At 32.7% G+C, this 24,411-nt stretch overlaps 1 protein-coding gene across 1 annotated transcript in view; it reads left to right on the plus strand.

The window, feature by feature from the left end:
- The first annotated feature begins 559 nt into the window (after positions 1-559).
- LOC124355013 (dnaJ homolog subfamily B member 14) overlaps positions 560-24,411 on the plus strand; it is a 33,996-nt gene continuing 10,144 nt past the window's right edge. The window contains exons 1-3 of the mRNA XM_046805885.1: positions 560-929; positions 6,064-6,156; positions 12,816-12,879. Coding sequence (XP_046661841.1) covers positions 797-929; positions 6,064-6,156; positions 12,816-12,879 — 290 coding nt within the window. The 5' untranslated portion in view covers positions 560-796. The remainder of the gene's footprint in view (positions 930-6,063; positions 6,157-12,815; positions 12,880-24,411) is intronic.

Consider the following 24,411-nt stretch of genomic DNA (forward strand, 5'->3'; position numbering starts at 1 on the left):
CTTCACTTGTAAAGTGCGACCGGTCAGATAACTCTGGAACCATTGCAAAAGAGGCCCAGCAACTCCAAACGCTTTAAGTTAGAGGTTAGGTGGGCATGACTGACTTAATCAAAAGCTTTAGTAAAATTCAAGTATGTGCAGTCCACTTAATGACGGTTAGAGAAAGCAGAATACACATAATTAGTGAAGACGCACAGGCTGGTAACCGTAGATCTTTCAGGACAAAACCTTGTTGCTCTGCAATAATTAAGTGTTCTTGGACAACACGTCCAGTATCATCATTTCAGTTGGTTGGTATATTAGCTGCTCACAACGTGTATAATAAAGAGCTGAATATGTTATCCTGTAGAGCATTGGATTTAATGTCATTCACATTTGAGATGAAATCATGAAAATCAACATTAAAGTATTTGTTCTGTTTAAGATTTGTAATAGCTTTAATATAGTGTCAATGAAATCCACCTTGATATCAATTTAACATTTGGAGGTCACAAAAAATGTATCATTGAAAGAAAACGAGAATCTAAGGAAACAGCTGAAAGCGAAACCACATGATTCTTACAATTGATGTCGTCTGTCTTTCATCAGACCAACTGGCAACTTTGCTGTAACCATTCACACAGCTTAATTAACTAATGTTAAATACTGCTGTCATTCTTGTTGCTGTTTGTTGGCATTTGACCCTTATTTGAGTTTAATCAAAATTTTCTGAAGTTAGTGAAACATTAAGTGCTGAACCATCTATGTCATTCACATATTCCTATAGTTAATTATTTGACTCAAGAGATTACTTATTATGGAGGTAAACAAAGATGAAGCAGAAAGGTGCATTGAAATAGCTGAAAAGTTCATTTTAGAAGGCAACCGAGACAAAGCTGAAAAGTTTCTTCAAAAAGCTGAAAGACTATATTCAACACAGAAAGCTAAAGGTATCTTAATTTTTACTATTATGACCTAAATTTTAAGTAGGGTAGGTAATGTGTAATAAAATCTTCAAACTTAGTAGAAGTCAGCTCTCTAATTTTCTTTAATAATACAAATTTAATTTGTTAGCAGACATGAAAATTAATACTATTACATAACAGTAAGAGAATATCCACTTAGATATTGTTAGTTATATATCTAGGGCTAATTTTGTACTAGTCATGCTTTTGGTATTTTTTTGTTATTTCTAAAATGGAAAGTTGTTGATAAGGGACTACAATAGCAATGTTAATTAAACAAAAGTGAGCAAAGACCTTAAAAATGAAAAAAATACTCCCTAAATGGAAAATCCCTCTTGGGTAGTGTTGTAAAGCTGTCTGCAGTATAATAAGTAGCCACCACCACAATTGAGTCATGCTTATCGATTTTAAATATACCTATCAATAATATTGAATAGAACATTGACCTATAAATATTCATAATTACATGATGACAGTTTTTTTATTTAATTACATACTGAGTAGGCTATTGACAATTGTCAGCTGTTATTTCGTTTATGTAGTGGGTAGGTTAGTGACAACAAGAGAACAATGGCAATGAATATGCAGATCTTGGCCAAAATGTATTTTTTAAGGGTAGGGTATGATAAGTAGATCCGGTTTTTTATATTGAAATATCAAACGATATTTAATTATTCACCCATCGTTATATTCAACCAAAATTAATTGATTGGAAAAAAAAACCAAAATTATCTGCACCAACTGTACCCACAATTTGTTTGATAAGTAACTTCTTAAAAAAACATAGTTAGGCTAGATATTTAGAAAACTATTCAAAATAACACTAAAAGATAATTTACTGCCTTTCTTGGTTTCAAGTTGTTTGTTATGTTTGTTACGTTTCCTTTATTATTGAAATAATATTTTTCATGCCCCTGTCTTAATGTTTTGTTTGATTAATGGTTATGGTTTCTTTTAATTATTTATGTCATTATGTAATTGTTTATATTATTTCTATTAATTTGAATCTTGTGACTTTAATTTAGTATTTTATATATATGTTGATATCGATTGATGGTTCTGTTATTCGATATACATAAAGTATTGATTACCCTGTGAAATAATCGTAAGTTCTACATGACTCAAGATTAGTTTAAATACAATTTAGTTATTTTATACAATTTGAAATAAATACATTTCTATTACATATAAAAATATAGATTCTCTATATAATATAATTTTAAAAACCTAAAACTTAATTCACTTCAACATTATCGTTCAAAGTGAAATCATGTGTTTGGTTATTGACTAATGGCGGCAAGAACAATGACATACATTAGTTCTTTGTTTCACAAGGAGTTACATTTATCCTTGAAAATAGTTGAAGGTAAATAAATGTTATTATTTTGTTTGTAATTATATTAATTATTTATTATATTTTAATTTATAATTTATATTAATTTTGATATATTAGTTTGCAAGATTTAAAACCAAAAAACTAAATTGTTCTTTGAAATATCTATTATGTTATGTGATTTGAAATTTTGCTTTCAGTGCTTTTTGATGGTTGGATAGTCATGAATATCGATGATTGGATATAATTCGATAATCATTCGATTAGATTGTGGTGGTGGCCGATTATTATAGTGCAGACGGTAAGCCGTTAGCAGTTGCAGTTTAACAAGCAGCCACCACGACAATGGAATCATTGATATTCATGATTATCGAATTATCAATATATATGAGTATCGAATCCTCAATATTCATAATTATGTAAAACTACTCAAACCAAAATTTTAAACCAAATTACGTTTTATGTAGTCTATTTTAAATGATAGTATAGTTTGGCTTTAGGGTGGTAAACCCTCGGGTAAGGCAGTGGGCTCTCAGTTACGGATGATTTGCTTTCGGGTAAGGTGGTAGGATTTCTGATAGTCATGATAAGCATAGTTAGATAAGTTTCAGTTAGCTTCATGAACCGAATAACAATTTCAATTGTTATTCTCATATGTTTTAATAATCTTTTGGTTACAATTTCAGAATTCTAGGACTAAGATTTCCTACCTGAAGGATCCTACCAGATTAAGGAATTCTCTATATTAGGGATTTTCTCCCTCATGTGGGCATTTTTATTTTTAGGTCTCCTCACTTCTTTTTTATTGCTATCCTTAGGCTAACACTTCTTAAGCACTTTCCACTATAAAAGTCAATAATATAAGTTCGAAGTTGGACTCATAACCCATATTTACTCTTCAAAAGCAAGATTTAGTTCCTAAAGTTGTATAATATGATATATGTAAGAAGAATATTAAGGTAGAGTCTAAGATGAAAACATACGCTAAGTTAGAGTTAAGAAAATATAAAAACTCTAAGTCATTGAAAACAGGGATAACATCTAATTTAGCATACTACTTAGGGGTATAGTATATCTTTAAAGAATGGAAGTATTTAGTTATTGAGCCAAGAATCAATTTTTGTATTTCCTTAAAGCTGTGAGGAATGTTTATCCCTGTAAACAACAGGAATTTAAACTTACTTTTTCTTATGGCATTGTTATTTAATTACTGTTGATAAAACCATGGGATTACATGTGTTAATACATTTAACACTAATTATTTTAATTGAATTTTGATAAGTTACTTGATAGCTTACAATCTAGAAGGATGTTTTTTACCTGTCACCAACAGTGAGGAAGAATTTTGTAAATCTAAACATACTCGATCAGCTAATGCATTAAGAATCGTATTTTAAAAGGTATAAACATTGAAAGACACATGAAACATCCTGAATTTGGATGATTGTTCTTCCCAGATACAGTTTTAAAATAGTTTAAAATAAATTTTAGCGGATAACAAAAAACTCTTGTTTCTTAAAACTATTCATAAAATCCATTGAAAGACTATATACGCAAGCTTTTCAGCAAACAGAAGGTCAAGAAAAGTGAATTTTAGTTACAACTATGTATAACAGTAATTTACAGTTTATGACATTTGAAATATATCTAATGAAAAACTTCAGAATTGTAATTTGACTTTTTCTGATATATTTGTATAGGCTAAAGTTGTTTCGTTATTTTTAATGTTACTGTTACATTTATTTGATTAAAACTAATATATTTATTATTCTTGTTGTTAATGTTTTATAATTTTTGTAGGGTATGATTATTATGAACACTTGTTGTGTAAAATTATCCTTAAAATACATTAAAAAAGAATGATTTAAATCAGAGAGTAGTTCCTTATGTCAATATTTACCCAAAAACATCTATCAGTGTACAGAGGTAACTTTGGAATATAACATATTTGAGTTATAACTACGTGTTTTTATATAATATTATATTAATATTTGTTTATGGTATTCAATAAGTTTGGATGATGTTTATGGTAGGCAACAACCATAACTTGAAAGATTGTTATTGGACATTGAAAGTGAAGGAAATGACAGTATTACTGTAATGATAATTAGTTTTGGGAGGATATCAGTTTGATTTGTCTACTAATAATCAAGTTCATGTTCAGTGCTGACCATTATACTAGCATCATTGGAACACCAATCTGGAAATAGTGCATTTATTGTTATTATGATTTACAACCAGTCTCACTTTCTTGACAGTGAAGAACCTAATCCGGAACAGTCGAATTATTCTATAGACATATTGATACTAATCTTATTGACCCTCAGCCTAACTGTATTGTACAAGTAGAACCAAATCTTATTGAAGGGTTCTTACCGTCCTAAAACATAACTGATCCCTTTTGATAATAATTCATCCCTATTGAGATTTTTCCGCTGTAAATAATAAGAAGCTACAACCAGGAATAAAATAAATTTTTGGTCAAAAAAACTACAGTTAGTGTGACCAAAAGTTGTTAGCAAACCTAAAGTAAGAAATAAAAAAAAAATAGAATCCATTTTCAACTAATAAAAAGTCCTTATACTACAAAAGCCATTCCTTTCACTGTAATACTTTGGCTTTCCTAACTATCTGAGAAAACGCTGTCTGCAAATAACTTTGGTGTGAGGTGTTACATACTAAGGTTTTCGAATGTCACATTGTCTCCATGTAGTTTGATGATAATATGAAATTTTAAGTCTACAAAAATAACGATATAACCAAAGTATTATTATAGATTTATTGTGAGTTTCATTATAAGTATTTTAAAGAAAAAATATGAAGATCTGACACAAATAGCTAAGATAGTGAGTTTTGGCTAAAAATCTGTGATTTTGTACCAGCTTTGATTAGAAAAATCCTGCCGATGGGGTCACACAATGAGACAACCATTTGAATTTAAGTGTCAACAATTTATTGTTGAGTGTACTGTCGTAGGCCTGGAAAGATGTACATATGTGCTTATTAATATGTATTAATCTTTCTAAAGGCCAATCTTCCTGATCGTTGTTGATTGATTTATTATGAGATATAGTTGTGGCAGTTAAAAACTTATCGTTACTAGAACTTCTTAAGTTGTTATGTAGAAAAATTCTTTTGAAACATAACATTCTGTCATGAAACCATTCCAATATTATATAATAATAATATACCTACCTACTTTGTTTAAAGTTTGTTATTGATAATGGATGCTTTGAAAAAAATTGTAGAATTTCGAACAATTGCCTTTGTTATGTTATAAAATGGATAACGCCACGTATTTGAGGATTGAAATCATTAGTTTCTCTCTCCGTCAGGTGTAAGAAACGTAATACATAGACATACACTTAAAGACTAAAAAGTGCGGCAATGGAGTACCACTCAGAAGTTTGTGTTGCACCTGAGAGGTACACCAACAGCTTGAACCATACACTGCAACACACACTCACACACTGGCTTGTTGGTTTTACTGGAGAACCAGACATGGCAACTGCACAGAAGTGAAGAGCACAAACAACGTGTCAAACCTGCACCAGCAAAAGTGGTGTCAACAAGAAATCAATTTTCGTGATACCACAGAAATCTGAAACAATGAGAGCAGGAAGGCGATTGGATGGGGAGGAGAAAAGGCACCTTTCAGCGTTATGTTTTGGTCCTGAACCTCAATGTCATGTTGTGTGTACATACCTGCCTTGTAAAAATAATGTAACTTTGTTGTAACTATTCACAAATATATTCATACGATAATATTTAATTGATTTTTTTTAGATTTGTTGGAAAGATTACAACAGTTTAACAATGCAACACGAAGACCTTCATCACCCCAAACAGAAGAGTCTGTGCCAAGAAAGCGGTTTGCAGGTAAGGGAGAACTGAGCGACAACATTAAATCATAATTTCTTAATCTCACAACAAAGAATTCTGAAAACATGGTTAATTAACAAGATAGAGTTTTAGTTCTAAAATTTGTTTGATGATGAATTTACAACCCAGACTATTATCATGTTTTGAACAATATTAGGACAATCCTAATATAACTCTAATTAAAATAGGATAGTAACATGATTATATTGGAAATTTAACGAAAGTATAATCCTTGTATACCCTTATATTTGGTATCAATATTAGTGCATTGAAAACTGGAAGAGCCCAGACTTTATATCCATAACATCAGGAAGATAAAAAATCTCTATGTTTAAAATTTCATAGTCTCCTAGATTTTTTGATAAAAGTAAAAAAAAAAAAAAATTAAGACGACTGCTTAATAAATTCTGAATATAGATACTGCAAGAACTTTTTCTGAATATATATCCAGAAAGGCCAGTGATTATCACAAATTTGAGAAAGAAGGGCATACAAAATGCAGTAATATAGTATCACATGACGTAGCTATGGTGGGATGGGTTAATCGCTCATGATTATTTTGAATTTAGTTGAAGTTTTGATGTTTTAGCCTATCTAATATACATTACGTTAGTTAGATTACGTTTTTGTATCAGTATAACTGAGGATAGTTTGGTTGATTTAGAAGTAAAATTGTAATCAAGGTGAGAACCTTATAAATTTGTAGTTTTAAGAGCATGCTATACCTGGAGTGTGAAACGGGCTTCTGTAATGCAAAGCTAATAAGCGCTAATGCTATTGAACAAAGACAATCCAGACTCAGATGTTTCACTGGGAGTAGTAACTTGGACCAGACAATAGAATTCACCAGAGATGCGATATGTTCCGCCAATGGTAGTTTTTAGGTTTGGCCCTTAGATCACGCAGTAAGCAGTGTTCCAGTAAGATTTGTGAATTGAGGCTAAGAGTGTTCATGTAGGTTGTCAGGTTGTAGTAGGTTGTAGTATTATAATTACTCATTGTGTAAATTATAATACACTAGCTGTTCCCCGCGGCTTCGCACGCTTTTTGTAAGTTTTTGCTCGTGTATGAGCACTTCTGGTTCAAGTGAATTATATTGTCAACGCCGATGTAGAGTTTTACCTTGTTGACACTATCAAGAAAATCTGCCCAAACGTGTGTGTTTATAGCCATTGTACACGTACATGTACTTAATAATAAAGTGGCCTAACATTCAAGCTATAAGGCCAAACAGAAATTCATTTGAAAGACAAATATCCATAAAAATTTAGCGCCTTCACATAGTGTGTGGTTTTATTATACACAACTACCTCGTAATTGTACATTACAATGTGCAGGCGCTTTGATAACTTATATATTTTGAGCGCCTCCTGGTGGTGAGTTTACATCAATGGGCATACATATACATACAAATTTTCATAATGATTGGTGAAATAGTTTCTATATATATATATATATATATAGACTACCTGCTACCCGTTTGTCTTCGCATGCAATCTTTAGAACCGAGGTCCTAATATTACGTAGCACCGGGGTAAAGAGTATCATGTAAAAATGATGGATTTCTATGAAAATTTTAAAAAACATAAGTAGGCATACATCAAGTAGATATTATTTAAGTTCATGGTAAATATTATCAGAGTTTAATTAATTAATGTATCATGTTTTGCATGTGGAAGACAATTTCTGGTCCAAATTAATTAATTATATTTGTAATGTCACAGCTGAGCCTGCATTATTATTCTGATCAATAAAATACAAATACACAGGTCTTGGAAACCTACTTCGGTCAAAAAGCATCTATTTCTAGCCTTTATCACATATTTAAGGTCTAAAGATACTTCCATACCATAATAGAGTTGTTTGCCTTGTCCTGACGAAGAAAAAAATATATACTTTACGTTGGACCGGGAAGCCTACTTCGGTTTAAAAAGAGTGCCTACTTCAGATCGTTTGAATTCACTTACTATGTCACATTTCAGCTTGCAATATTCCTCGATCAAATTTTAGATACGTTCAATTATGCAGTTTTCGGAAATCTACTTTGGTCAAAATCGTCTACTATCGGCTTTCTGTAATCTATTTTCAGTTTAAAATATTTCCACGGACATAGTTGTTTTGTTTTGTTGCCCTGAAGAAGAAAAATATACACATACGTAGGACCTATTACGGCCAAGGGGAAGTAATACCTACTTCCTATGAACTTTCGGTATAAGTTTTTTCAGTAAAAGTACTTTCGGTATGTTGCAAATCCTTATTAAGGTTATGCAACATTCCAAAATAATCGTTATTAAACTTTTGCGTTACACTTGTTTTTTAGACTGTATCCAGGGAAAGAATGAGTCTTTAAGGCATTTTAGTGTTCATTTCTCTGTTCTTCCAAAAGCCACTGTTAAGATGCCATAAACACAATGAATCCCACCAGTTTAAAGTAACTTATGTGAAAAACATTCATAATTTTGTTCATTAAGGTTGGTTACATAGCAGTGTTTATATAATTTTCATTATGCGTTAGATTATTTAAATTCGTCACTGGCGCAATCTGGAGTACAAATTTTGATATTAACTTTTTATTTACTATCTGCATTACACTACTGATCAAGCACAATTTACTTAATATTTTATCAAATTTAAATATAAACAGAATGTTTCAGCCAATTTGTCGACATAAAACTGAAGGTGTGAACAGCTGTTTAGTGCCAGTTTAATTTGGATTATGAATTGTAAAAACTACAAATTTTTCCTGAATTCCAAAATATTCCATATATATTTTCTTAACTTTTTCTTCAAAAAAACCTTCCTCGGATTTCAATGAACATTTTTACAAAAAGAATTAACCGAATCCGTCCACCCGTTATCGAGTTTAGCGCTTACCAACACATTTCGACATTCATTTTTATTTATAAGATTTGTTTATGTATATCTATTCGTAATATTAATACTTTAATATTAGATAATCAATGAACAAAATATATATTTTTGTTATTTTTAAACTTTTTAGACTGTATAAACCCCAAGCCGAAGGCTAACAAACTGGAGGTTGTTACTTTTTATATTTGGCCAAAGGTGGAATACATAATATAGATAGGAAAAAAGATCTGCTCTGTAAAGTGCTTTAGTAACAGACGGTCTTTAGCAATTTTCTGTAGTCTCCTGGGTGCAGCAACAATAATAGGTCATGAATAATGTAATACACAAGTACAAGAAACACAATAGCTTTAACATTTTTTAATATAGTTCTTTTTTTATCAATAAGAAGAATAAGAATAATTTATTCACACACTAGAGCTCGAAGGTTTTCTGTGCGAGTCAAAACATCAGTATGAAAAATAACCATACAAATGAAACAGAACAAATTTTAAATTATTCCTATAAAAAATATTATACAAAACTATCGGTCTTATCAAGACATGGGTGTCACAAGAGTCTTGTGGAGATTGTAGAAAGCCTTCCTGATTAAGTAAGCTTTTAAATACCTTTTGAAACGGTTTGCATTGATGTGAATTTTGATTACATTTGGAGCCAAATTGTGAAGTTTAGGGCCAAAATAAAAAATTAAGTTTTTGAAAAGGTGGAGTCTGAGAGTAGGTCATTTCTGTGACTTGTGTTATGATCATGATTTAAATGTGGGAAAAGGTTTTTATTTTGAAAAACAAACGTTGTTGAATGAAAAAGTGAGATTGCAGGCCAAGGTTTAGGACCCCACTAGATCGTAAATGCTCTCTACAGCTTTTGTTTCGTCTCATTCCTCAGACGACCCTCAACAGTCTCTATTGAAAAGTAATATCTTTTATTTTCTGAGAGTACAATTAAAATTAATGAGAAAGTAATAAAACAAATATTAATTTTAAGTATAACTTAAAAGTTGAAAGGAATAGATATGAAAAAAAACAAATCACATAATTAGATACTAGCCATCCATGAGCCTCTCTGAGGTTAATGGAAACTAATAAACTTAAAAAGTTTGAATGAAGTGGCATGTAGGGTTACATTTATTTACTATAATTATTTGATCAATTAAAAACCTAGTTCATTATGGTAATAATGAATTAAAAGAATTATTTTATTGCCTTAAGTTTACGAGGTGTTAAGAAAATGAAAAATATATAATTTGAAATTGGAGAATGCAGTAAATGTGAGGTAAAAAGTAATTTATTGTTTAACATTTTACAATAGTAATAAGTTTTCATGGGATGGAGTTTTTCAGCTGTTGTTATTATAGTTATATTTTTACAGTAATAATAAAATATATTCAATAATTTGTAGTTTCTAAATAGGGTTAAGGTTTTTATATTGAATAAGTTTAAATTTGGAAAAATTCTCAAACTAAGTGTTTATGAATATTTCCTAGTTCAGGTTGAACATTTTTAAGATCAGAATGGAAAACTTATTATTGCAAAAGTCTTTCCATTCGAACAGATGTCTTCTTGACACATGTATGTCCTGAAGTTGTAAAAGGAAAATTGAAACTGCTGTGACAAATATAGTTGTTTGGTGAAAATTGTGAATAATTTGCTCTAATAATTTGTTATTAGAACATTTATTGGAATAATACCCAGGAAAATAGTTAATATAGATATTTCTTTGCTTCTGTTGCTGGAAATCAAGAAAGGTGATGATGTTCAGGAAGTTGCAGGAAACATTAATAATTAATCAAGGGATATAATTTTGAATATACAAATATTAATCAAATTGAATTGAATTATTATTGGTACATAAGTATATTATAATTATGTTATAAGTACATATAAGTATGTACTCGTACATCTCCTAAAAGGTGTAATGGTATGTACAAGTGTAATGAAATAGTAAAAGACTAATTAGAATTTTGTTCATTGAATTATTTGAGTAAATTAATAATAGGATATTTAATTTAAATTTATTTTTAATTAAAATTGTAAAGGTATTAGGGTAGATAATATTTAGGACGCTGAAGAAGTCAATTAAATTAAATCAATTTGTAATATATATTTGTGAATTGTAATTATTATAAAAAATTGGTGTAAGTAATCAATGAGACATTGTAAACCAAAAGGAATAAAATTTATTATCGAATAAAGTATTATAACAGAAATGTTTCATTCGTAATCTGCTGTAACATTTCTTATTATTTAATCAACATTTTGAGATTATATTGTCTAAAAGTAACAAACAAAACAACAAACACAAAATTTTTGCTATATTACGAAAGTTAATTGGTTTTAGATTAGAAATTCCATTTTGGGAAGAAAATGTACCCAAGTCATTTGGTTTTAAACAATAAGGATATTGCATCATAGTGATTACAGTTGTTACATACAATATCATGAATATAGTACTACTACCAATGAAAGATTTCACAGACATAGATAAATCATATTGCTTTTTTTGATTTATATAAACGACATCGCATATGTCGGTCCTGAAAAAAATCTTTTCATTTTTGCAGACGATACCACTCTTATCACCAAACAAAGAAGTAGGGAGGCTCTCGAAATTGACTCTTTCACCAAAATCAACAATCTTGCCCAATTCTTTTCACAAAATTTTCTCAAACTTAACCCAGAAAAAACAAAATGCATGGTCATTCAGACCCAGCAAAGAAAATCCAAAACTGAGCTTTCAGGAGCCCCTGTCATTTGCATTGGTGATGTTGAGTTGGAAACGACCTCAACAGCAAAACTGTTGGGGGTGATGTTGGACGAGGGTTTGTGTTGGACTGAGCAGTTTGGTGGCATTAGAAAGCAAGCTCTCAAAAGGAATTTTTGTCATTCGAAGCCTCAGTGCTTTCAAAAATCTGAAACTCCTGAAAAATGTCTACCACTGCTTGGTCGAATCGCACATCTCCTACTCAATCGCCCTGTGGGGAGCAAAGGAGTCAGCCTTGAGCAAAATTTTCATTATTCAAAAAAAGGCAATCAGAGCAATGCTGAGACTGCCCCCTCAAGCCCATTGCAAGCAACACTTTCAAAGGCTGGAAATCTGTACTATACCTAGTCTTTACATTTATGAAATGACAAACTACATTAAGTTCAACCATCTTGAATTTGTTAATAACACCCATAGGTACAATACTAGAAACAAACATTTGTATTCTGAGCAGCATAACCTAAAAATGTTTGAAACAAAACCACTCTACTCAGGTCTTAAAATTTATCAAAAACTACCACTTTCCATTAGAAACATAATTCCTGTAAACAAATTCAAGAGTGAACTCAAAGATTTTTTAATAAAAAAAAGTTATTACTCATTGTCAGAGTTTTTAACAGAAAGTTAACACACACACCCCCCCCCCCCCGTGACCCTTTCCTAGGGCACTAATGACTCGTCCAACGCCGTTACTAGGCCAACTGGACATGACATCAAGTACAAGTAAGTAAGTATAAGTATATACTAAATCGGATGCTGTCTATTTACATATGTTATTTTTTATTATATGCTTTAAATTATCGGTTTATAGTTTGATCACAGTCAAACTTTTATTTTATGTGCCCGATTGTGTTGTAGAAAAGTACCAGTATGAGCTAAGTCCTGGTCAACTTTATAACAGCTTATATTATTACTCTGTACTACCTCTGTTACGTATTATACTCAATATGTTGTGATTTTGACTTTTACAGGGGGAAAGAATAAACCAGTTGTAAATAATGTTTAAGAAACCTCTTGTTTGTCCACAGCTCCAAAGAAGGAAGAAACCACTGACAATGACTACACCAAAGATCAACTTGAAGCTGTACGAAGGTAATTTTAAATTCCCATTACACAGACTCAATACAATATTGTGCAATAAAAACCTTAAAAACAAAACAGATTGAAACGTAACAACAATAATGGATATTCTTAGTGCACCTGGGATAAATATAGGCCTATTCTTATTTCAAAAATCCCTCGGGCTATGCCCCACTGGTCTTTAAAAGTAGTTAAAAATCCATCTAGGTCTCTAAAGTTGCTAAATATTAATTTAAAGAGCCTGATAACTGTTCAGTGAAAACATTGTTTTATGATAGCATGATCACATTTATGAATTTAACTACTATTTTCAATTTGTTACATTAATAGAGTGAAAGCATTCGGTAAGCTTTGATAGTAACAAAACTGTTATATCAACATTGTGGCAACAATGTGTTATCAACAATTAATTTATTCTGGATTTTACTTAATGAACAAAACTGTGAATTGATGTAAGCTATTGAATTTGGTTTCTTTATACATTGTGCGAAGGCATATTTACAGTAACTGAAGGAACAGAAACGGAGGGAATGGGCATTAGCATGATTCAACAAACCATTCTCTCCATGACTACAATTTGATGAAACAAGCAAGTGGAGTTAATTTGTGATTATATCAAGTGGAATTAACAAAGCAATACACGAAACACTAAATGCAATTCTTATGACAGAAAATCGTCAAGGAGACATTGTATCTATATCTCACTGATGAGGTGTACGATACTGCTTAGGTATATACTGATATAATTCCTTGACTGGTTCATGGAAATAATATGATATAGCGAACATGGAATACGGATTGGGAAACAAGAACATGTGCTTTACTGTATCATGTATCATTTTTACATATAGATGACAACTGTTATAATGTAAGTATTATTGATGTTGATTTTAGTTTTTTATTTTCAGTAACAATATCTATATCTATACAATTTAGAAAGCTGTACTGTTTTGAATCCGATCTCATTACAAAGTTATATCTAGGTCTATATTTATTGTTTCTCAGAGAAAAATAGCAAACTCCAATTTTACATTGGAAATAATTTGTTTAAATAATTCATCCACTTTGGTTAAAACCATCTGTATAAATTTGAATTAAAAGTGCAGTACCTGAAATAAGAATTGCGTATAATTTTTCTTAAACTCTGATCCTCTTAACACATTCAGTGCTAAGCAGGACCGTTCGGTCCCGCCCGAGCGTCTCGGCACCATTCACGGGTGCGCGTGGGACCTATCGGTCCCGCTGGGCATTGTTGTTTTGCTCTCGGCACTGTTTAGGCAGCACTGCAAAGAGGCCCTTTCTGATAGCGTGAGCGTGTTGGGCCGGTTTCGTTCTTTGTTCTAGTGTGCATAGTTTCTCGGTTCAGCTAACTATAGTTGTTTTCATCTAGTGCTGTGTTTGCTATTATTTCGTGATTCTTGTTAGCGAAATAAACAATGGCTGGGACATCTAGAGACCCCAAAGTAGTTTGTATAATACATTACCAATGATTCGTGATGATATAACAAGTGCCATGACAATAAGATGCACAATAACAAAAAGTGTTTGGTATGATGTACATATTGTAAATAAGACGTGTTAAAAACTACAAAGAAGGGAGGGGATGGTTGTAAATAATAAAATGATATACTATTAGTGCCTTTCAGTGAAAATTATCTTGTTTTAGAGTGTGCACTCATGTATAAATCAACGAAGACCTGTAGCCAGGACAACGGGACCCATCGGTCCCGCAACATTTTATATAATTTTTTTAGGAGTCTTGGGAACATAATGCCTAATTTCTTGTCTTTACTACCATCAACAGTCAGAAGGTTACGTGTACACCCCTAAATAATACAATAGTTCTTGTAATAAATGTCATTTTCAGGTTCAATGGGCATTGGTCCATGCTGACGGGACCCATCGGTCCCGCAGTATAATGATGTCAAAAAAAATGTAAATATAGGTCAAAAATAATCTTTTATGCTTTTATGTCACTTCTGCAAGTTATATCTTCTAATTAAACAAATTAAAAAAATTAGCACCGGGGTTTCGCTAATACTCAAATGCTTAGCAGTGAATGTGTTAATCATGAACGCTGACATGATGCATGATATACGACTAATTTCATTAACCCTCCCAGTGGCAACTACTTTCCAAGTGGCAGGACTTTTTCTCACATTTTGTATTGTATCAATATATACAATACAGAGAGAGGGGATGACTCTTTGCATGTGAACACGTGTTTCATCGGCTCTTACTTTTATGTCTAATTTCACGTACTTTTTCGTCACAGTATTTATTTAAAGTTATATAAGTTTTTAAAGCATTTCTTCCACTTCGTTTTAGTGTAATAGTTGCGGGTAAAACTGGCCGAAGAGTTTTATTATTTTATAAAAAAGATTTTATGTTTCGGTCGCCACCGCATCTGAGGTCGGGAGCGAAGGGCAAAACCCGTTCCCTTATCTACAACTGATAAGAGTAAACCTACCTTCCAGCGCTCATTATCAGCGTCATCAGCGATAACTTCGACCGGATCCACAACAATGGCAAAGCTCTGATAAAAAAACACGGGAGGTCTCGATTCGGTATCTGTGGAGAGTTGCGTCAATTCTTATCTGTCGAGCGCGGGTGTAATCACTGAGCTTGTTCAGCGCCTCGGAGACAAAATAAAGGACATTGTGGAGGTAGCGGTACGAGCTGCGTTAGCTACCTTCCAAGAAGAGTTGAAGAGGCTGCATGACGAGTTGGGTCACCGTTGACAGCAAGAGTAGGCGAGCTGGAGGATCGAGTGCTGGACAAGACGGAACGATCTTGAACAATATCAAAGGCGGGATAACCTGAGAATCTTTGGCAATACAGGAGACCAAGGGCGAAGACACGGACAAGCTGGTAGTCGAGTTGTGTCGGGAGAAGCTGGGAGTGAGTTGTCCGATGCGGCGATTCACCGGAGTCATCGCATCGGTCAACAGTCCAGGGCAAAACAGTGAAGGGAAGCAGCTGCCTCGCCCTATTATTGTGAGGTTTACCACCTACCGGCAGCGCCAGCAAGTTGTATGCTTCGAAGAAGAAGTTAAAGGGCTCAGGAGTTACCATCCGCGAAGATCTGACCGCACGCAGGATGGAGGTGTTCCGGGCGGCAGTAGCTCAGCACGGGCCGAGGAACACTTGGACGCTGGATGGTCTGTGTTCTGTGGGTTGATCCGGGGCGGCAGGAAAGGTGTTGGTACTCGGCTGGCGGACCTCGCATCGAACTCAACAGGCACCAAGTAAATCGTTTGTTGTATCTATCAAGTTATTTTAGTTTTCATTTCTTTGTTCCTTTTATTACTTTTGGTTCATAAAATTATTATATAAAATATTACCTTTTTTTTTTTTTTTTAAGAATATGAGTATAATTTAATTTTACATATACACATTTTATTTATTCCAAATAAACTTTAAAAAGGAATATCATAATATAACTATTTCGTTTAATAATACAAATAATTTCTGTAAATGCTACAATTAATAATCAGTCTATATTAATGTTTAGTTCCAATATTATTTTATTAATATAAATTTTTATTTTGTTATTAAATAGTACTTCTACTAATGAAATAGTCTAAGTATTCCGTTTATCTAAACACGTACTTCATAAAATCGTATAATAATTGTTATTTATATTAGGCTATTCTATCCAAGTTTTACAGTAAAATAATATTTTTTTTTGCAATAGATTTCCACCATTTACTATTTTCTGTTTTACTAGAATAATAAAATATTGTATTTATATAATATATTTATTTCATAAATATGAACTTTTATTTCGTTACACAATATTATTCTTTAAAACATTCAGAACAATAATTTTTTATACAAAACTATAATATTTTCTATTAAATCTCACATAACAATCAATACATAGTCATAATATATATACAAGTTTGTGGTAAATTGTAAATAATATTAGGTACTTATATCTAATGGTTAGTTATTGATTTTTTTATATTGTGAGTTTCTTTTTTTTTTTAAGTAAGTGGAAAGTCAACTGTGGTGTATTTATTTATACTACTATTTTAGCATTATTGATATGGTTTTGTTTATTTTAGTTGATTAGAATTGTATTTATTTTGAGCTGATGGATCTATGTTGTATTACTGTATGTTACTATGTGGTCATATATAGCCCTTTTTTCGAATAATGTTACTTTTAAGTTTTGTAAATTAAAACTACACGGTGAAGTGAAGTTGGAAATGTGTGTGTGTTGCATGAAAGGGTTGTCTGCAGTGACGCAGCCACGGTCTGTCGGTCCGCGGCCCGCGGGGCCTCGCGGCGTGTTGTGGTGCTGGCGTCTGACGGTGCTGCCCGCCCGAGCCAGCGCGTGCTTCCGTCAGCCCTCCCAGATCTTCTCTGCCAATCTCTCACTCCTTTCTCAAACTTCTTAAAGGCAGCTCATGTCAATGCACAATCTCTTTATGGCCACATTGATGAATTTCGTTCCATGTTTCAACCATCTCCTGTTGACATTATTCTAATTTCAGAAACCTGGCTGAAACCTCACTTAAGTGACAGAAGTGTCGAGCTTCCAGGTTTTAACCTGTACAGAAATGATCGCCTGCACAAAGGTGGTGGCGGGGTAGCTGTGTACGTCAGGTCACACTTCCTTGTCTCTGTCCTGCTATCATCCGATACATCCAGAGATGGACGGCCAGAATACATGTTTCTGGACGTCTGTGTTAATGGAACACACATTTTAATTGCTGTTTGTTACAGAGCTCCTCACCTGGGCTACATGGCTGAGTTTGAACATGAATCTTCTGGGTTTTTTGGCTCACTACAGTCATGTTATTGTGATGGGAGATTTTAATACTGATTTACTTGGACCAATTACTTATGACCAAACTTTTTTAACTAATATGTTTTACTCGTGTAACATGACCCTACTTCCTCTGCAAGCCACTCACCACACTGAGACTGCCGACACCTGGCTTGATATCATTGCTGTCTGTGACCAAACCCTGGTTGCGCACCACGGGCAACCTTCCTGCTCCTGGCCTTTCCAAACATGACCTTATTTTTCTTGCTTATAAACTAAGAACTCCCAAGATCGAACCAAAAGTTATGTTTTATAGAAACTACAAAAAATATCAATCTTTATTCCCTGCTTATCGATGCTTCTATAACTCCATGGCATGAGGTCACATCGGCTGATAATGTGGACATTATGGTATCAAAATTTAATTCATTAATGAATGGCCATTCTTGATAAACACGCTCCATTTTGTTTCAAAAAGAGTAACTAAACAGCCTGCCCCATGGATCTCAGAATTTATTCGACACCTTCAGAAGCAAAGAGATAGAGCTTTCCTTAAGGCTAAGCGATCCAAGTTACGTGATGACTGGGCTGTATATAAAAAATTAAGGAACAATGTGCAAACAACAAAATTAGAAATGCCAAGATCAGGTTTTACTACTCTTCCCTGTCTAAAAAAAAAACAATCTAGCAGAATTTTATGGTCAAAACTGAAAGATCTTGGAGTTGGCAAGCCTAACACTTACTCCCGGTTTCCCTTAAATCTCGATGATATCAACAACTTCTTTGTTGAGATTCCTGTTGATCAGTCTGGGGGCTCAGGAGTATGTCTCCGAGCTCGAAGGTGCTACTTTTTGATAAACCTGAGTTTCAGTTCTCTTTCACTCCGGTAACAGAGACAGATGTGTTAAAGTCTATTATAAGGATGTCCAGTAACGCAGTCGGGGGCCGATGGCATTCCTATAAGGTTAATAAAAGATACTCTTCCAGTTACTCTTCCAACTATCACTGCTATTTTCAATAAATCTCTGGCTACTTCAATGTTCCATTGACATGGAAGTCTGCTTTAGTTCGCCCACTTTCAGAAATGTTCCTCTCCACAAAATCCTTCACAATTCAGGCCAATAAGTATAACTCCCTGCTTTATCAAAGTGTTTGGAGCGGATTGTTCATCAGCAATTTTCAATATACCTTGAAAGTAATAACATTTTATCAAATTTTCAATCTGGTTTTCGCTCCAACCACAGCACTACTATGCACTTCTAAAAATAGTTGATGATATACGCCTTGGAATTGATAAGAGTCAGGTAACCATTTTAACCCTTTTCGACTTTTCAAAGGCTTTTGACTGTGTCTATTATCCCCTTCTCCTCATCAAACTTAGGAAGGATGGTTTCTCTGATGGTAGTGTCAAGTGGGTTGAGTCTTATCTTTCGGGGACGACGCCAGTGTGTCAGGTCGGGTGAGAAGCAGTCGAGATGGAGACCAGTCACTCGTGGAGTTCCGCAGGGTTCAGTCCTGGGGCCACTTTTTATTTTCAACTGTACATCAATGACATTACTACTCAAATTACTCATTCCAATTTTCACTTATATGCAGATGACTTACAAATATACCGCCACTTTTCTATAAGGGACATTACAAACTTGTGTGACTCTCATGAATTCCGATATTGACGCTGTTACTCACTGGACTTGGAAACATGGACTAAAATTAAACGTAGACAAAAACTCAGTGTATTATGATAGGTCATTCAAAGCTTGTTCGTAAAATTGACTTTACTACGGCTCCCAAATTTAAAACTAAATGACCAAAAGATCTAGAATACTCTGAGAAAGTAAAGAATCTAGGACTTATTATTGACAAACACTTAAGATGGACTGAACAGGCTTCTTTGATATGTAATAGGGTCTTTGCCGGTGTTCACAGGCCTCAAGCGGCTGGCTTCATATCTACCACACACCAGGTTAAAATAATGCTGATAAAAGACTCTTGTACTGCCTCACTTCAACTACTGTGACATAGTCATTAATGACATGACTGTGGAGCTTTCAAATAAACTCCAGCGTGCTCAGAACTTTTGCATTAGGTTCATTTTTAATCTCAGACGTGATGATCACGTAACGCCCTTCTTCAAACAATTATCTATATTAAAAATTACAAGATCTTCGAGACTATCACTCACTCATTCTGTTGCACGCTCTTTTAAATACAAATTGTCCCAGTTATCTTTCAAACAACTTTCAATTTATGTCTGAAATAAGTGAACGAATGTACAAGGAGGGGTACATCCTTATTATCTATACCAATTCATTCGAACAACTACCTTTTAGTAAGTCGTTTACAGTTTCTGCCTGCCGATTGTGGAATGCCTTACCTATAAACAATCAGAGCCATTGATAAGCGCGCTCGCTTTTGGGGCGGAGGTCAGGGCCTTGATGCTGGGGGCTCAGGGGGTATAGCGGTTGGCGGCTTTGGAATGTGTTACTTAAGGCAAACTGAATGCAAGTTGAATGAATGCATGCGTGTATGTCTTATTATAGTTTTTGTAAATATTATAAAGTTACATTAATTATAGATGTTGTTTTTTTTATTATTTTAAAGCTAAGATTCTTTTAATGTATAAGGTAAATAAATAGATTTATTTTTTAGTTATACATGTATATGTATGTTAGTTTAATTTTTTACGAGGTTAAGTGGTAGAGAGGACTTTATAGTCCTAACTTCGCCTCTAATAAAGACATTTTTCATTTCATTTCATTTCATTTATACATATTTTTTAGCTCTAAAAATTATATAAATATGACATATTATATATCAAATTAAACTGCACAAAACACACAATGTTCAAATAATTTGCTTACCTTGGTTAAGTTGAAAAGTAGATGAGTTGAAAAACCAAAATATTTTTTTGAAAATTTTAATTTTTATGTTTGGCTTCAATTATGAAATTAAAAAATAGCTAAAATAAACTATTCTTGATAGCAGTTTTGTTTTAAATTTAATTTTAATTTGAAAAACACACAGTTTGAATTAACTAAAAAAAATGCACTAACACTAATTACATAAAAACAACTATGTACACCAGCTTTAAGCTATGACGGATTCATTGAACACTGGCTATTTCATGTTTATTCCTGATGGGCCCTCCCCGGGATTTGAACCCGTGATCTCTCAGTTAGAGAGCCGAGACTATATCCATTAGTCTACGGAGGAGGACAACACATAGTCTTTCTTTGCGTCCAGCCGCGACTGTTCTATTAACGTGACTCGCCAAGGGCGTTTAAAATCTACATACAGTAAAGAAAACGTATAGCCAGTACAATAAAGTACTATATGAAATTAAAGTTTGGAATCGTCACGGAATGTTTTTATAAACTGCTTAACAAAAAAGGCTTACATAAATAGACGCTGCAGCGTCTTTGCCACTGGTAATAGAGAATAAATAGACACTGCAGCGTCTTTCACCACTCGGAGGGTTAAAAAAAACATCATAGGACCCTATCGTATTATATCACAAGTGCTTTAATTAAGAAAGCTTTGAACTTAGACTTTGAAGTTCTTCTAGTTTGGTCTGAAATAGCCTTTAAGTGTTAGTGAATTTGTGGGAGCTACCAAATCAAATATACAGAATATTGCATACAAATTGCTAGCAAAGCCGTGGGTACGTGCTACTAAATATATAAAGTGAAAGAAACACTTATTACATTACTATTATATCATAACATTACATTTCACCAAATTTCCAAGATTAGCTTATACATACTAAGTCCATCCCTTTACAATATATGAGGCACATTAATTTGCACTTGTACATTAACCCTTTAAGGACCAACCGTCTGATTTATCGCCGGCGGACTTTTCATATTTTTTAAGAGATATTTTAATCTTCTATATGGGATAAATATACTATTTTTCTATTCCCTGTATGTTTCTTACTATGATATCAAATTTTAAACGTCTTTGGAATCATCAGCTTGGTGAAAAAAAAATATTTTACGGTCATGTTGCATCGTAATGTTGTCAGGGTACTTTGGAATTATACCGACCACACCCAGACATGAATCGTTATTTGACATTTTGTTTCTACTGATTACTAGATTAGCGTAGAACAATATTTCGTCAATATAAAACAGGAATTGTCTTATTGCAAACCCCTCCCCATCCTCAGACAGAGGTCAAAGTCGAGTGGTCTAGTAGATAACGTGATTGCAGAGTGTCGCCGCTCGTTCAGCTGGTGCGTCGCTTTGTTGTACTTCCGTGTTTTACCCCTACATTTCTACAAACACAAAAATTCAACAAAAACTAAACTCTTTATTGAAAAAAACACACAAAACTTGTTTTTATGTACCGTGCAAAAAACTTAAATAATCATGTGATGCCGCACGGCCTGCCGTAATCGGGATTCTCGAGAAAGATAAGATAACAGCGACAACAATACCGATCACAATACCTGGAAATGTTTGTTGATTGATGGAATGTGGAATGTTAGTTCTGTTACTCAACTACATCGTTTTATAACGTTCTAAGTTCATTGAAAAAAGTTTAAGTGTTGGGGGCATATAACGGAATCTGACCCCATTAACAATTGATAATCGTTGTAAATTTGTAATTTTGTAATTAAAGAGTTGTTTTTTTCGTTCTATCATGTTTGTTTCTATAAATGTATTTTTTTGTATTCTTCATACTGGTGTGGTCGGTATAATCCCAAAGTACCGAATAATATCCTTAGTAACCTATAAGGTTTTGTATGTTAGGCTAATGCTGAAAAGTGTGTTTTAACCAGTGTTACAGAAAAATTTAATTCATTTACAAACTTTTTATTTTTTATTCCAGGGCTTTCAAATTTTGTACAGTTATAGAGAATTATATGTAGAACTAATAAATACCATTTCCCACGGACAATTTATTCTTATTTTTGGTAGTTATTGAAGATCAAACTCAATTTTTAAAATTTTTTTTCTTTTTTTTTATTTGATAAACAGATAAATCAAATTGTTTTTTGCTATTATAATGACTTAAATTTATTTTTTCACAATGAACAATTTAATTATAAACATTTTAAGCCTAAAAACAAATCTGTACAGTAATTAGTTCTGAAGATATGATTTTTCTCTCAAACGTTTGAAAAATCACACATTTTTAATATGCACAGTTCTTGGAGCATGGCCAGAAACACGCAAAAATTTTCTTTGCACATGTCAAATTTTGGTCTGGTCCTAAAAGGGTTAAAAACATATTTAGTAACATAACTTGTACTATAATCTTTATTGACTACAAAATGATATTTTAACACTGTAAAGTGTAAACAATGTAATGAAAATCAAGTTATATGATGTTTCATATGATCAGCTGAAATAAATCATTTGTTTGGTTAAAACCAGCTGTATAAAACAAACTAAATGATGTAGCATTGACAAAAAGATAATGATTTGTCCTCTCTCTAGTGAGACAAATCATTGTGTGAAATAGTTCTGACAATACATCTAATATAACAAGAATCTCTTTCCCTCGTACTATAATACTCCATATTAAAAACTTTAAATTATTGTTGTTTGTAAAACCTTGGAGGAAGTTGAAATCAATAAACATATTGAATGCAGGAGTTTCTAACCACACTGCACAGTTCTGCAATGTTAATTTTTTAACAGAAGAAACAAAATGTACGAAAATACAAACACAAATTTTTAGCAAAGATAATATATATAATTTTAAATATAGTTTTTAGCCAATGATACATGGAATAATGTATACAGCTTATCACACATAGATATGGCATAAAATCATTTCAGCGACATTCTTGTATCAGCTCTAGATTTGACCTGGCCTATAAGACTTCTTAGCATGAAAAAAAGGAGGAAACAAATAAGAAGTTTGGAAATATATTAGAACTGAAAAAAGAGTTCTTAAAGGTAAATTATGTTATATCTCAACAGATGCTCTAAAAGACAAAGAATTATCTGCTGCAAAGAAAAGGTATTATGACCTGAAAATAAAAACATCAAGCTACATCAGATCAAATAGTTTGATCAGATATCAAGAGTAGATTTCTGTGTGCTGCTAATTATTAATAAAGAAAGGCGAACAAAACTGTCAGGTAGACTTTAAGAAATGAGCATTAATTGTAAGATAACCAAGAATCATTATGAAGTAGCCATATCTTAACGCATTATTTTATTTCAATGTCAGACTGAGATTATAACAAATAACCCTATGATAATAATGTATAGTCTACTCTTCAGCAATTTGATGTTTCCTAATTTACCCTTCAAGAAACAACTATTGAAGAAGTGTGGGTGCGATCAATTCACTTGCATCTAAACTGTTAACAGGAGTCAATGAATTTTCATCAAAGTTTTGTATCCAGGAATTAGTGGAACCTCTAAAATTTATAATAAGGAAATCTTTTCAATGTAGTAAATTTTGTAGTTCCCTAAAGAAAAACCTACCCTCAAGCATGACAATCACATTGAAGCAACTATTTACAGACCAATTTCAAAAATTTATACATTTCTCAAAGTTTTTGAAAAACTGGTGTTGCTTCACATTCTTGACTGTTTCACACACTACAACCACCTTACTAACCAACAACAACATGGATTTACCAAAAACAAATTTACAACAGCTCTGATAAGTTTCATAGAATATGTAATTGATTTGGGAAACAAGAACTCAACAATAATTCTAGACTTCAGAAAAGTGTTTGGCACTCTAGATTATGACATTCTTTATAAAAAACTGATTAATTCAGGAATATGTAATACAACAGC

This window comes from Homalodisca vitripennis, chromosome 2, assembly GCF_021130785.1.
Source record: "Homalodisca vitripennis isolate AUS2020 chromosome 2, UT_GWSS_2.1, whole genome shotgun sequence".
Lineage (NCBI taxonomy): Eukaryota > Metazoa > Arthropoda > Insecta > Hemiptera > Cicadellidae > Homalodisca > Homalodisca vitripennis.